Source organism: Palaemon carinicauda, chromosome 1 (assembly GCF_036898095.1).
Source record: "Palaemon carinicauda isolate YSFRI2023 chromosome 1, ASM3689809v2, whole genome shotgun sequence".
NCBI lineage: Eukaryota > Metazoa > Arthropoda > Malacostraca > Decapoda > Palaemonidae > Palaemon > Palaemon carinicauda.
In genome coordinates, this window is record NC_090725.1 from 16,985,182 (window position 1) to 17,000,181 (window position 15,000).

Below are 15,000 nucleotides of genomic sequence, written 5' to 3' on the forward strand. Positions count from 1 at the left end.
AATTTTGTCCTAGATATTCAGGCCGAGTGCAAAAGTGCAGTGTGGGGCATTTAATGCTCTGGTGAGGAGCTCTTCTTGTGAGTATAAGAGGCCGCCATTGTGAAAGTTTTCGCCAGAGGGGTCATCTACGATTGAGCAGCTAGAATCACTTCTTGCAGGAAGGAAAAGAATTTAGCTTGACTTACAAGCAAGTGTTTTGTATCAGTAACTGGGTGTTTACTAAAAAAAAAAAAAAAAAAAAAAAAAAAAAAAAAAAAAAAAAAAAAAAAAAAAAAAAAAAAAAAAAGTCATTTAAAGGGAGAAAAGACTGAGACACCCTAAACTGCAAGTATAAACACCAACATTCCGCTGAAGCTACATTTTGTGCACTGACCTTTGGGGTGAAACAATAGACAGCCTGACGCTTGTGATCGAAATGCATGTGTGCAAGCATGAAGGCCGTCAGGGGAATTGTCACATTGAAATTCTGGCAGATTTTCTGAAGATTTCCGATGAGGGCGTCGCTTCGAACTCTGGCTGGGCTTTTTGATAAATCTGAAAGAGGCATTTTTGTTTATAGATTCATAGTTGTCTACCGTTGCATTGTTGAGGGTAATCGGTACTGTGTAGGCCTACTAATAGTTCTCAAGTAAATAGTTTTTTTCCTCGTTTTCAAATTGAAGGATTACTAAAAAAAAAATAGAAGACTCATACTGTTGTAATTTATAAGATTTTCTTATAGAAGAGAAAATATGTATATATATATATATATATATATATATATATATATATATATATATAATATATATATATATATATATATATATATATATATATATATATATATATATATATATACAGTATATATATATATATATATATATATATATATATATATATATATATATATATATATATATATATATACTGTATATATATATATATATATATATATATATATATATATATATATTTATATATATATATATATATATATATATATATATATATATATATATATATATATATATATATATATATATTGGCAACTTAAACTATGTGAAAACGCATTGCATACTATAACAGTAATAAGAAATTCCTGCTCGGGCAGCAGAAAAGAATTTATAAAATCGTTACCATAGACCTACATAAAAATAGTTTCGGTAGTTTGGTAATCATTTTAACTCATTGGTTAATCATTATAAAAATAGGTTTATTCTTTACTACTTTTGAAAAAATAAATCATATATTTAGAGACAAAATTTACTACAGTATTTGGTTTAAATGTTTTATCTTCCATTAATCTAGTTTAAATAATTTTATTTATAGAAATACACTTATAAAAGATACCTTATATAAGTTTAGCGAGGTTAACTTAAGGATCATCTACTATTAACATAGATTTTTTTTACTCAATTTACTCAGATTAACGTTTATGTGTACTCTGTATATTTGACCGTTTGTTGATTAATTTCCAATTATGTGATAGTTTAATATTCAATTCTTCAATTCTCCACATTCTTACATAGTAATAACAGTAGTAATAACCATGAGAATTCCATCACCTTTCTTCTCCACATATACTAAAGCAGGCTTTTCCCCCCGCTTCTGATCTCGTGCAGCGAAACGACTAAATGCTCGCAGGACTCTCATCTGCTCTTCAGTTATCTGCTCATCAGAAATGTCTTCAGCTGAAATAGAATAAGAACGCTTATCGAAATCCTTTCTGTCATCCAATAAGTGTTTCATCATCCCTTATAAATAGTGGGCTTATTTGTGGTGTGACAAAGACATCAAGTAACAAACCATCTATCTTCTTCTTCCCCACCGTTATACTTACATTAAAGGGTCGGTTGCCCGATGCGCCCTCTCCAATGCCTCCTATCAGAGGCATCCTCTTCAACTAAACCTCTTCTTTCCATATCATCCTTCACCTTATCTCACCATCTAATTCTCTGACTTCCTCTTGATCTTCTCCCCCTAACAGGTTCCTCCTAACCCCTCCTCACTCCTTCTCCCTCATCCATCCTAAACACGTGCCCACAATATCTTAGTAGTGGTACTCTTATCCTCTCTGTAATCTTTACTACACCTGCCATCCTTCTTATTTCATCCTTTTCCAATCTTTCAAGCAGTGATATTCCCATAATCCTCATCAGCATTCTCATCTCTGTTCTCTCAAGCTTTGCTTCCTATTTTCGTCTTAAACCTAAAGTTTCTCGTCCATGCATTAACACTGTTCTTATTACTGTGCTATAGATTTTGACTTTTACCTTGATTTGCCTTTTCTTATCACATATCACTCCTGCTACCTCCCTCCTCTTTCCCCATGGTGCTTTTATCCTATTCTTAACTTCAGCCTCATATCGCAAGTATCTAAATTGTTCTACCTGTTTCATAACTGCTCCTCTACTTTCATGTATAGCTATCCTATCCCTATCTTCCTTATTGGTCACCATGGCGTCAGTCTTATCGACATTTACTCTTAAAATCCCCTCCCTTCCCAAAGCCTCTGGCCACTCTACCATCTTTCTCTGTAATTCTTCCTCATTTTCCGCAGTAATCACGAAATCATCTGCATATAGCGCCTCCACAACTCTTCATTTCTGATCTTTTCATTTAACACATCCAAAACCAACACAAATAAGAACGGGCTTAATGCTGACCCCTGGTGTAATCTAATACTAACTTGAAAGGTGTTATTACTTATGTCCTTGTTCTTTTGTATATCATCTCTATCCTTCTAACCAACTTCTCCAGGACTTTCCTCTTCCTCAAGCACCAAATCATCTCTTCTCTTGATATTCTATCATAAGCCTTCTCTAAATCTACAAAAGCACAGAAAAGGTTCTGGTTTCCATCTAGTATCTTTTCCTGTAACTGCCTTACTATAAAGATGACATCCACAGACCCTCTCTCCCTCATGAATCCCCACTGCTGTTTCCCAATCTTTTCAATCTCTCTCAGTCTCTCATCTAATGCCCTTTCTAACACTTTCAAACCATGCTCTGTTAATTTAATTCCCCTGTAGTTACTGCATTCCAAATGTTACCTTTCTGCTTAAATATAGATGCCATTAGACTCTCCTCCCAGTCTTTAGGCATTATTTTCTCTTCCCATATTGCTCTCAATAAATCCAGCATCCATTCCTTACCCTCTGTAGCTAATATCTGGGCCATTTCAATTTGAAACTCTGACGAACTTGGTGTTTTACCATTCTTCATTTTACTCAATGTCCGCTTCACTTCTGTATTCTGTATCTCCATTACTGGTCCCTCCACCCTTCGTGATTTTCCCAGCTCTTCTTTCTCATTTTCAGTATTCAATAGTAGCTCATAGTATTTACTCCATCTCCTTTTAATGTTATCATCACTATGCAATATATTTCCATCGCTATCCTTGATGATTACCAGTTGCCCACATTTTATCTTTGCTTTTTCTTCAAGTTTGAAATTTTATAGATAACCTTTACTCCTTCCTTTGTTCCTAGCCTTTCATTTAACTCCTCTACAGCCCTTCCAATAGCTATACCTACTTTCCTCCTTGAATCTTCTTTTCTCTTATTTGTAACGTTCCTCTGCCCCTGTGACTGTTTTATTTTCCAGTCCTTAAATGCATTTGATTTTCTTTTAATTGATTCTTGCACCTTTCTGTTCCACCACTACATATCTCCTTTCGATACACCATATCCACTGGTTCTTCCCACTTATTCTTCTGTTTCCCCTATACATATTTCTTTTATACCTAACTAGATATTTCTCACTCTGTTACCTTGTCCAATCTCTAAGTTCAACCTTTCCAGTTATCTCTCTCTCTCTCTCTTTCGCAGTCCTCCTAAATTACTCACACTTTTCCCTTTAATTAAGGTCTCAAAACTTAATTCTAGATCTCCTCTTTCTTTTCTTGGGTTTTCTAACTCTCATTTGTAGTGGCCTATATGGTAACGTCCCCGACTAGGTCTATCGGCTTAGTCATCAGCAGCCATTGTCTGGCCCTCCTTGATCCTAGCCTAGGTAAAGAGGGGTTTTGGGTGCTAATCATATGTATATATATGGTCAGTCACTAAGGTATTGTCCTGCTTGATAAGGCAATGTCACTGTCCCTTGACTGTCATTCATGAGTAGTCTTTAAAGCTTTTAAACCAGCCTTTACCACAAGCTTCACCCAAAATCACTTTACAGTTCATCACATTTTGTTTGTCTGCTTCTGTAACCAATATGTAATCTATTTGGCTTTCCACTACTCCATTTTCATAGGTTATTAGATGCTCATCAGGCTTCTGAAATTAGGTTTTTGTACAAGCAAATTCAAAACTCTGAGCCATCTCTAATATACACTGCCGAATTTCATTTATAATTCCAAATCCATGGCCTCCATGTACCTACTCATACTCCTCCCCCTTCTTTTCCCCACCCTGCTATTTACGTCTGTTCCTATGATTAGCTTCTCTTCTTCTTTTAATGGACTGATAGCAGCCTCAAACTTTTGTTTAAATCATTTTTTTTTTTCTTATTCTTGACAACCCATCTGGTATGGCATATACTGAAATTATATTTATTATCTGATCCCCGGTTATCACTGTGATCTTTAAAAGCTTATCATTTGTTCTCTTTTTCTTTCCAGTTATTACCTATTATGACCCAACTTCATATATCTCGTGATCCGCTGTAATAGAGTTTATACCCATTTCCTATCTCTCTAGTTCCATTTCCTTTCCATCCAGTTTCCTGCATGCACAAGACTTATCACGCCAGCAGGGGGCTCCTGGCACGCGTCGCGTAGCAAACCATCTATATTAAACTCTTAATACCAAGTTTTTTTAGCTCTTTTTTATTTCTTTTGCTCTCCCAACTTCAGTATTATACAGTGGCATGGCTATGTGTCTATGAGCTTTCACCAGCTAGCATTTTATTTTGCTTATCAATCTCAAAGTAGTTTTCATTTGCCCTAGGCTTAAACCACAAGGGCAGATTCCTCGGCCTTCAATGATTTGTGCATGGAAAGGAACCCAGTTTCCGGCCACACAGTATTATCATCATTATTACTAGCTAAGCTACAACCCTATTTGGAGAAGCAGGATGCTATAAGCAAAAGGGCTCCCACATGGAAAAATGGCCCAGTGAAGAAAGGAATGAGGAATTTTGAACGTTTGAAGTTCTACCGATTCAACTACTCGATTAGGAAGATCATTCCACAACTTGGTCACAGCTGGAAAATAAACTTCTAGAATACTGTGTATTAATGAACCTCATGGTGGAGAAGGCCTATTATGATTAATTGCATACCTTGTATCACGAACATGATGATGCTATCTGGGAAGACCTGAATGTAAAGGATGGTCAGAATTATGAAAAATATTAAGCAACATGCACAACCAACTAATTAAACGACGGTGCCATAGAATAATATCTAAATCAGGAGTAACATATCTCGATTGGTTATTGGTTTATGAGAGGTATCACAGTGTGACCTTTTACAGTTTTGAAATGATCGAAATATGATAATTGAATCGAATTCTTTCAGTGGTTAATTTCATAGCAGATTAGTGAAAACTATATTAAGTGCTTGTTAAACATAAGAGAAAGTTGAGCCTTAAATGCCATGCTCATTTAAAAGGGCTCTTTGTTTTTTTACAGCCTCATTTGCATTAAAGTGCTTTAGTGCCTCTATGTATTTCATATGGCAAGATAAACAAATGCGGTAGTCACAATAACTGTATCACTCCAAGTGAGAGATAACACAAGTTAGAACCAGTCTCTCAAATATAATCTGAAGATTGGACAGATGTGGATAAAGAAAGCAATTTGAATTATTTATTTCTACTGGTGGTATTCTAAGACTACTTAATTGTGCTTTACATATTGTGTTTTTATTACGTACTAAAACACATGATGCTATGTTGATAATGCAGTTTCCACAAAATTCTAGACAGGCGCCATCCTCATGAACACCGACTACTAAAGATATTTGGCAATTAAAACATGTCCTGGGAGGGTTACCATCTTTTTTAATTCAAGACAAACGCCATGCACTTTAAAGAATATCTTCAATACCTGTACGTTCTGGAGGGGCTTTTTCATCAGAGCCCAGCTGCACAGAGCTGCTCAACTTTTCGTAAACTTCCTTCACTTTCCCCTGAATCCATAACTCTAATGAAGACCAGAAGAATATTGACAAGAGAATTGGAGTGGGGAAACTATCAGTTCTAGATTGATTGATATAATCATAAGAGTCATTATGCTCCTCTTCTGAAGCATCAAGATAAGTTTTCTTAATTTTGGCTGTTTTCGACGTGATTTCCTTTTATTTCAAAAGGTGCTATAACTATTAGGAGCTATATAGTATAATACAAAACAGTTTTGCCAAAATAAAGCTCTATTTAGCAAATGTTCGTAGAGATTTGAAGTATTGCAAAACTTCAATATTCTGTTGACAGTAAAAATTTTGTCAAAAGTATCATTGATTATATCAATAAGAATGAAAAAATAAACTAATAAGAAAATGTAAAATTATTTCTATAAACATTCTCGGTTAATGAGACCAAACCTCATGATTTAAGAGACTGACATTTATTGAATAAAGAATTACTAACGAAGTTATTTGGCAAAGACGAAACCAAAGATGACACAAGTTCATCACTCTAGCACATAATTAATGAATATATTAAGTGTCAAAGAAATAAGACTTACGACTTGATACAGAACTGAAGAGCCTCGAAGTCATTACGAGCATCACCACAGCAGTGGCACAAATGACCACTGCGCGATTGGACCGTCCCCACATTAGGTTTGTTCTGTAAAGAATTGAGGAGCAAAACTTAACAAGAACATGAATAGAGGTGCAAAATTTAACAAGAGACAAAACTAGAGATACAACATCTAATAAGAGACAAGAATAGAGGTGTAGAATTATAGTGTTCTAAAACTTAACAAGGGAAAAGAATAGAGGTGTAAAATTTAACAAAGGATAAGAATAGATGTAAAAAATTTGACAACAGACAAGAAGAGAGGTGCAAAATTTAACAAGAGACAAGAATAAAGGTGAAAAATTTGACAAGGAAAATAATAGAGGTGCAAAATTTAACAAGAGACAAAAATAGAGATGCAACATTTAATGAGTGACAAGAATAGAGGTGTAGAATTATAGTGTTCTAAAATTTAACAAGGGAGAAGAATAGAGGTGTAAAATTTATCAAAGGATAAGAATAGATGTAAAAAATTTGACAACAGGCAAGAATAGAGGTGCAAAATTTAACAAAAGACAAGAATAGATGCGAAAAATTTAACAAGGAAAATAATAGAGGTGCAAAATTTGACAATAGAAAAGAATGGAGGTGCAATTTTGAATAGAGATAAAAAAAGAGGTGCAAAATTTAACTAGACACAAGAATAGAGGTGCAAAATTTAACCAGACACAAGAATAGAGGTGCAAAATTTAACAAGCGACAAGAATAGAGGTGCAAAATTTAACAAGAGACATGAATTGAGGTGCAAAATTCAACAAGAGACAAGAAGAGAGGTGTAAAATTTAGGAAGAAACGAGAATAGAGGTGTATATTTTAACAAGAGGCAAGAATAAAGGGACAAAATTTAACAAGAGACAATAATAGAGGTGTAAAATTTAACAAGAGACAAGAATAGAGGTGAAATAATTTACAAGAGGCCAAAATAGAGGGGCAAAATTAACAAGACACAAGAATATGGGTGCAAAATTCAACAAGAAACAAGAATAGAAGTGCAAAATTTAGGAAGAGGTAAGAATAGAGGTGTAAAATTCAACAAGAGAAAAGAATAGAAGTGCCAAATTAAACAAGGGACAAGAATATGGGAGTAAAATCTAACAGGTGACAAAAAAAGAAATGCTAAATTTATAAAGAGATAATAATAGAGGTGCAAAATTTAACAAGAGACAAGAATAGAGGTGCAAAATTTAAAAAGAGATAATAATAGACGTGCAAAATTTATCACAAGACAAGAACAGAGGTGCAAAATTTAACAAGAGACAAGAAGAGACGGGCAAAATTCAACAGAAGACCAGAAGAGTAGAGCAAAATTGAACAAGAGACAAGAATAGGTCTGCGAAATTTAACAAGAGACAAAAATAGATGTGTAAAATTTAACAAGAGACAAGAATCCAGAGGCAAAATTTACCAAGAGACAAGAAAAGAGGGGCATTTTATAATAGCAGACTACAATAGACGTGTAAAATTTAACAAGGGATAAGAATAGAGGTACAAAATTTAACAAGGGGCCAGAATAGAGTGGCAAAATTTAACAAGAGACAAGAATAAAGGGGCAAAATTTAACAAGAGACAAGAATAGAGGCGTAAAGTTTAACTAGAGACAAGAATAGAGGTGCAACATTTTACAAGAGACCAGAATAGAGGGGCAAAATTTAACCACACACAAGAATAGAGGTGCAAAGTTTAACAAGAGTTGAGAAAATAGGTGTAATATTTTACAAGAGACGAGAATAGAGGTGCAAAATTTAACAAGAGACAAGAATAGAGGTTTAAAAATTAACAAGAGACACAAATAGGGGTCCAAATTTTGACAAGAGACAAGAATAGACGTGTGAAATTCAACAAGCGACAAGAATAGAGAGGCAAAATTTAACATGAGACAAAAATAGAAGAGCAAATAAAAACAAATTACAGCAATTGAGGTGCAAAATTTAACAAGAGACAATAATAGAGGTGAAAAATTTAACAAGGAAAATAATAGAGGTGCAAAATTTAACAATAGAAAAGAATGGAGGTGCAAATTTGAATAGAAATAAAAAAAGAGGTGCAAAATTTAACTAGACACAAGAATAGAGGTGCAAAATTTAACCAGACACAAGAATAGAGGTGCAAAATTTAACAAGCGACAAGAATAGAGGTGCAAAATTTAACAAGAGACATGAATTGAGGTGCAAAATTCAACAAGAGACAAGAAGAGAGGTGTAAAATTTATGAAGAAATGAGAATAGAGGTGTAAAATTTAACAAGAGGCAAGAATAGAGGAACAAAATTTAACAAGAGACAAGAATAGAGGTGTAAAATTTAACATGAGACAAGGATAGAGGTGAAATATTTTACAAGAGGCCAAAATAGAGGGGCAAAATTAACAAGACACAAGAATATGGGTGCAAAATTCAACAAGAAACAAGAATAGAAGTGCAAAATTAAGGAAGAGGCAAGAATAGAGGTGTAAAATTCAACAAGAGAAAAGAGGAATAGAAGTGCCAAATTAAACAAGGGACAAGAATATAGGTGTAAAATCTAACAAGTGACAAAAAAAGAGGTGCTAAATCTATAAAGAGATAATAATAGAGCTGCAAAATTTAACAAGAGACAAGAAGAGAGGTGCAAAATTTAAAAAGAGATAATAATAGACGTGCAAAATTTATCACGAGACAAGAACAGAGGTGCAAAATTTAACAAGAGACAAGAAGAGACGGGCAAAATTTAACAAAAGACCAGAAGAGTAGAGCAAAATTGAACAAGAGACAAGAATAGAGCCGCGAAATTTAACAATAGACAAAAATAGCGTGGCAAAATTTAACAAGAGACAAGAATAGATGTATAAATTTTAACAAGAGTCAAGAATCTAGGGGCAAAATTTACCAAGAGACAAGAAAAGAGGGGCATTTTATAAAAGCAGACTACAATAGACGTGTAAAATTTAACAAGGAATAAGAATAGAGGTACAAAATTTAACAAGGGGCCAGAATAGAGTGGCAAAATTTAACAAGAGACAAGAATAAAGGGGCAAAATTTAACAAGAGACAAGAATAGAGGCGTAAAGTTTAACTAGAGACAAGAATAGAGGTGCAACATTTTACAAGAGACCAGAATAGAGGGGCAAAATTTAACCACACACAAGAATAGAGGTGCAAAGTTTAACAAGAGTTGAGAAAATATGTGTAATATTTTACAAGAGACGAGAATAGAGGTGCAAAATTTAACAAGAGACAAGAATAGAGGTTAAAAAATTAACAAGAGACACAAATAGGGGTCCAAATTTTGACAAGAGACAAGAATAGACGTGTGAAATTCAACAAGCGACAAGAATAGAGAGGCAAAATTTAACATGAGACAAAAATAGAAGAGCAAATAAAAACAAATTACAGCAATTGAGGTGCAAAATTTAACAAGAGACAATAATAGAGGTGAAAAATTTAACAAGGAAAATAATAGAGGTGCAAAATTTAACAATAGAAAAGAATGGAGGTGCAAATTTGAATAGAAATAAAAAAAGAGGTGCAAAATTTAACTAGACACAAGAATAGAGGTGCAAAATTTAACCAGACACAAGAATAGAGGTGCAAAATTTAACAAGCGACAAGAATAGAGGTGCAAAATTTAACAAGAGACATGAATTGAGGTGCAAAATTCAACAAGAGACAAGAAGAGAGGTGTAAAATTTATGAAGAAATGAGAATAGAGGTGTAAAATTTAACAAGAGGCAAGAATAGAGGAACAAAATTTAACAAGAGACAAGAATAGAGGTGTAAAATTTAACATGAGACAAGGATAGAGGTGAAATATTTTACAAGAGGCCAAAATAGAGGGGCAAAATTAACAAGACACAAGAATATGGGTGCAAAATTCAACAAGAAACAAGAATAGAAGTGCAAAATTAAGGAAGAGGCAAGAATAGAGGTGTAAAATTCAACAAGAGAAAAGAGGAATAGAAGTGCCAAATTAAACAAGGGACAAGAATATAGGTGTAAAATCTAACAAGTGACAAAAAAAGAGGTGCTAAATCTATAAAGAGATAATAATAGAGCTGCAAAATTTAACAAGAGACAAGAAGAGAGGTGCAAAATTTAAAAAGAGATAATAATAGACGTGCAAAATTTATCACGAGACAAGAACAGAGGTGCAAAATTTAACAAGAGACAAGAAGAGACGGGCAAAATTTAACAAAAGACCAGAAGAGTAGAGCAAAATTGAACAAGAGACAAGAATAGAGCCGCGAAATTTAACAATAGACAAAAATAGCGTGGCAAAATTTAACAAGAGACAAGAATAGATGTATAAATTTTAACAAGAGTCAAGAATCTAGGGGCAAAATTTACCAAGAGACAAGAAAAGAGGGGCATTTTATAAAAGCAGACTACAATAGACGTGTAAAATTTAACAAGGAATAAGAATAGAGGTACAAAATTTAACAAGGGGCCAGAATAGAGTGGCAAAATTTAACAAGAGACAAGAATAAAGGGGCAAAATTTAACAAGAGACAAGAATAGAGGCGTAAAGTTTAACTAGAGACAAGAATAGAGGTGCAACATTTTACAAGAGACCAGAATAGAGGGGCAAAATTTAACCACACACAAGAATAGAGGTGCAAAGTTTAACAAGAGTTGAGAAAATATGTGTAATATTTTACAAGAGACGAGAATAGAGGTGCAAAATTTAACAAGAGACAAGAATAGAGGTTAAAAAATTAACAAGAGACACAAATAGGGGTCCAAATTTTGACAAGAGACAAGAATAGACGTGTGAAATTCAACAAGCGACAAGAATAGAGAGGCAAAATTTAACATGAGACAAAAATAGAAGAGCAAATAAAAACAAATTACAGCAATTGAGGTGCAAAATTTAACAAGAGACAAAAATAGAGGTGCAAAATTTAAGAGAACAGAATAAAGGTGCAAAATTTTACAAGAGACAAGAATAGATGGACAAGATTTAACAATTTTACTACTAAAAATCGCGATTTATGATTTTTCCAATAATCCACAAATACCTTTAATATCGAATTTGCTCTGCCATGGGATCACATACTCACAGGGAAGGTGCTTCATTGGGGAATATTTTTGACTGGACAAGGACTCGAATCTCGAAATTAGGTCCGACATATTATTATTGTTATTATTATTATTATTATTATTATTATTATTATTATTATTATTATTATTATTAGCCAAGCTACAAACTTAATTGGAAAAGCAGGATGCTATAAGCCCAAGGGCTCCAATAGGGAAAAATAGCCCAGTGAGGAAAGGAAATAAGGAAATAAATATATGATGAGAATAAATTCCCAATAAATCATTCTAAAATCAGTAACAACGTCAAAACAGATATGTCCTATATAAACTATTAACAACGTCAAAAACAGATATGTCATATACAGTATAAACTATAAAAATACTCATGTCAGCCTGGTCAACATAAAGAAAATTGCTCCAACTTTGAACTTTTGAAGTTCTACTGATTCAACTACCCGATTAGGAAGATCATTCCACAACTTGGTAGCAGCTGGAATAAAACTTCTAGAATACTGTGTATTATTGAGCCTCATGATGGAGAAGGCCTGGCTATTAGAATTAACAGCCTGTCTAGTATTACGAACAGGATAGAATTGTCCAGGGAGATCTGAATGTAAAGGATGGTCAGAGTTATAAAAAATCTTATGCAACATGCATAATGATCTAATTGAACGACGTTACCAAAGATTAATATCAAGATCAGGAATAAGAAATTTAATGGATCGTAAGTTTCTGTCCAACAAATTAAGATCAGAATCAACAGCTGAACACCAGACAGGAGAACAATATTCAAAACAAGGTCGAATGAAAGAGGATAAACATTAGATTGTGTGGAGTCGAAGGATTCACTGAGTATGGGACGCGACCCATTTAGGGGTCGGAGAAAGATTTACTTGGGTCGCAAGAAGACAAGGTGATTGTACTTCTTGTATCTCCTTCATTAATTTCACTCGAGTTTATCTTACAATGTTTTTGAATACACATAATACCAGATATATCACAAAACTTCTATCACTCGTTCACTATCATAACCAAACAACAAATGCAACTAAATTTGTCTATAAGAAATAATTTTGATTACTAAATTACGTCTTATTTTGTCAACCTGGGAAAAAACGACCAATCTTTCCATGTCGAAGGGTTTGAAAAATTATATCATTGTACCAAATATCACATACTCAAATATCAAAGAAACTTTCTCCTTAATATACTGTATCTCTTTTGGTGCTACAAATTTTAAGGGTCTATACACGTTTAAGGAATTTTCTTAATATCTTACAATACTAAAAACGAAAAGACTGAACACTCGAATACCTGATACAATGTCCTTAGCTGTTATAACAACAGTAGGTGTCTTATCAAAAACTTAAGACTTCAGGAATTAAATCTTTTCATAAAAGGCTCAAACAAAAGTATTTTTCATTGTTCAAAAAAGGAAATACATTGTGAAAGAAGGTTCGGCGACTGATTTCACAACATGAAGAGGATAAGACAAAAAGGTTTACTGAACATGAAGAAGTTAGGTCTGGATAATTTGAAAGCAATAATAGCCAATCAACTTCGAAGTCTTCTTAATCACTTCAAAAATCCTTTTTAGAAAAGTCGACTCTAGATAAGTACAATTCAATACAATTGCCTTTGTTCCTGGAAATACCTTATCATCAGAGCTCGAGGAGGCAATACTTGAAATATCTTTTGATATAACCCTGTGTCTCAAGTTAACTTTGTATGAGTTCTGAATATTATCAGAGGAATGTCCTGTCTTATCACTTCACTTCACTTCACTTCACTTCCACTCCTAGGTAGGCTTTCAGCCTGTCAGTGGAATCAGTTGTCTTCTCCACTCAATTCTGTTTTCGAAAATTCCCTCTATTCTCAGCTGTTCAATTGTTGGTATGTTGTTCTTTGTCAGAATCTCTTCAATTCCATCCCTCCAGCGTTTACGTGGTCTACTTCTTGATCTCCTCCCACCAGGCGTCCAGTCCCATCTCCTTGCAATTCTATTTCCATCCATTCTCATTAAATGTCCCAGCCATCTCAGCTGTCCCTTCTCAATCTTGTTCAACATAGGAGATAACCCAACCATCCTTCTAAAATCTACATTTCTTATTCTATCTCTTCTTGTTTTGTACATTATTGTTCTCAGGCTTTTCATCTCTGAAGCTTGGACTCCTGGCTTATCAAAAGCAGTAAAGATTATCATCCTAACACTTTCGGATAGACTTATCTCTGGAAAACTTATCTCAGCCTAAACGTATATCAAGAAAAGATACGGGTTTTGATTGTACGTGGATTACTATCGCCGAGTTATAACCTCCAATATCATCCCGAGGGTGATAATACTATGCTGAAAGGAAGAACGCTCGTTCATTCCATCAAATTAACAATGTTAGACTGTAATACAGGTAAATTGATAACGGCGAAAGAAGGAAAAAATACTGTATTATAATTGGAAATGGATTAATGCAACGTAAACAGAAAATCTCTCTCTCTCTCTCTCTCTCTCTCTCTCTCTCTCTCTCTCTCTCTCTCTCTCTCTCTCTCAAGTATAATCAACACGTATAGACACACTAATGTGTGTATAACACATGATATACATATATATATATATATATATATATATATATATATATATATATATATGTGTGTGTGTGTGTGTGTGTATAATGTATGTGTGGATTATGGATGGATGGTATAGTGCGTATGGGTAGCAAAAATATTTCAAGTGAGTTTTATGGGTGGCCAATTGAAAACAAGCTTGTTGCATATGCAGATGATGCTACTCTCTTTGCATCAATTCCATCCCCTGAATGTAGATCTGGTGTTGCTGAATCTCGTAATAGAGATCTAGCTAAAATTAGTGCATGGTGCAAATTATGAGGTATGAAGTTGAATCCTAACAAAATTCAATGTATGATTGTAAGTAGGTCAAGGACAGTGGCTCATCAACATCTGGATGTCAGTATTGATAATGTTTCTTTAACTTTGTATGACTCTTAAAATTTTAGGTGTGATTCTCGACAGCAAATTTACTTTTGAGAAACACATTGCGTGTGTGTCTTCTTCAATTGCACAAAAAATTAGCTTATTGAGAAAGTCTTTCAAGATTATCGGGGATCAATCTATTCTGAAGAGGTGTTTTAATTCTTTTATTCTACCTTGGTTTGAGTATTGTTCTCCTGTCTGGTCTTCAGCTGCTGATTCTCATCTTAATTTGTTGGACAAAAGCTTACAGTCTATTAAAATTTCTTATTCCTGATCTAG

At 33.9% G+C, this 15,000-nt stretch overlaps 1 protein-coding gene across 5 annotated transcripts in view; it reads right to left on the minus strand.

Annotated features, from left to right (window-relative positions):
* The window catches only part of LOC137647132 (carbohydrate sulfotransferase 11-like), a 55,992-nt gene that overhangs the window by 12,415 nt on the left and 28,577 nt on the right, over positions 1-15,000 (minus strand). For all 5 annotated transcript variants that reach the window (XM_068380420.1, XM_068380414.1, XM_068380395.1 and 2 more), the window contains exons 2-4: positions 6,669-6,772; positions 1,545-1,670; positions 374-534 (exon numbers count right to left, since the gene is read on the minus strand). In XM_068380420.1, coding sequence (XP_068236521.1) covers positions 374-534; positions 1,545-1,670; positions 6,669-6,762 — 381 coding nt within the window. In that variant the 5' untranslated portion in view covers positions 6,763-6,772. The remainder of the gene's footprint in view (positions 1-373; positions 535-1,544; positions 1,671-6,668; positions 6,773-15,000) is intronic.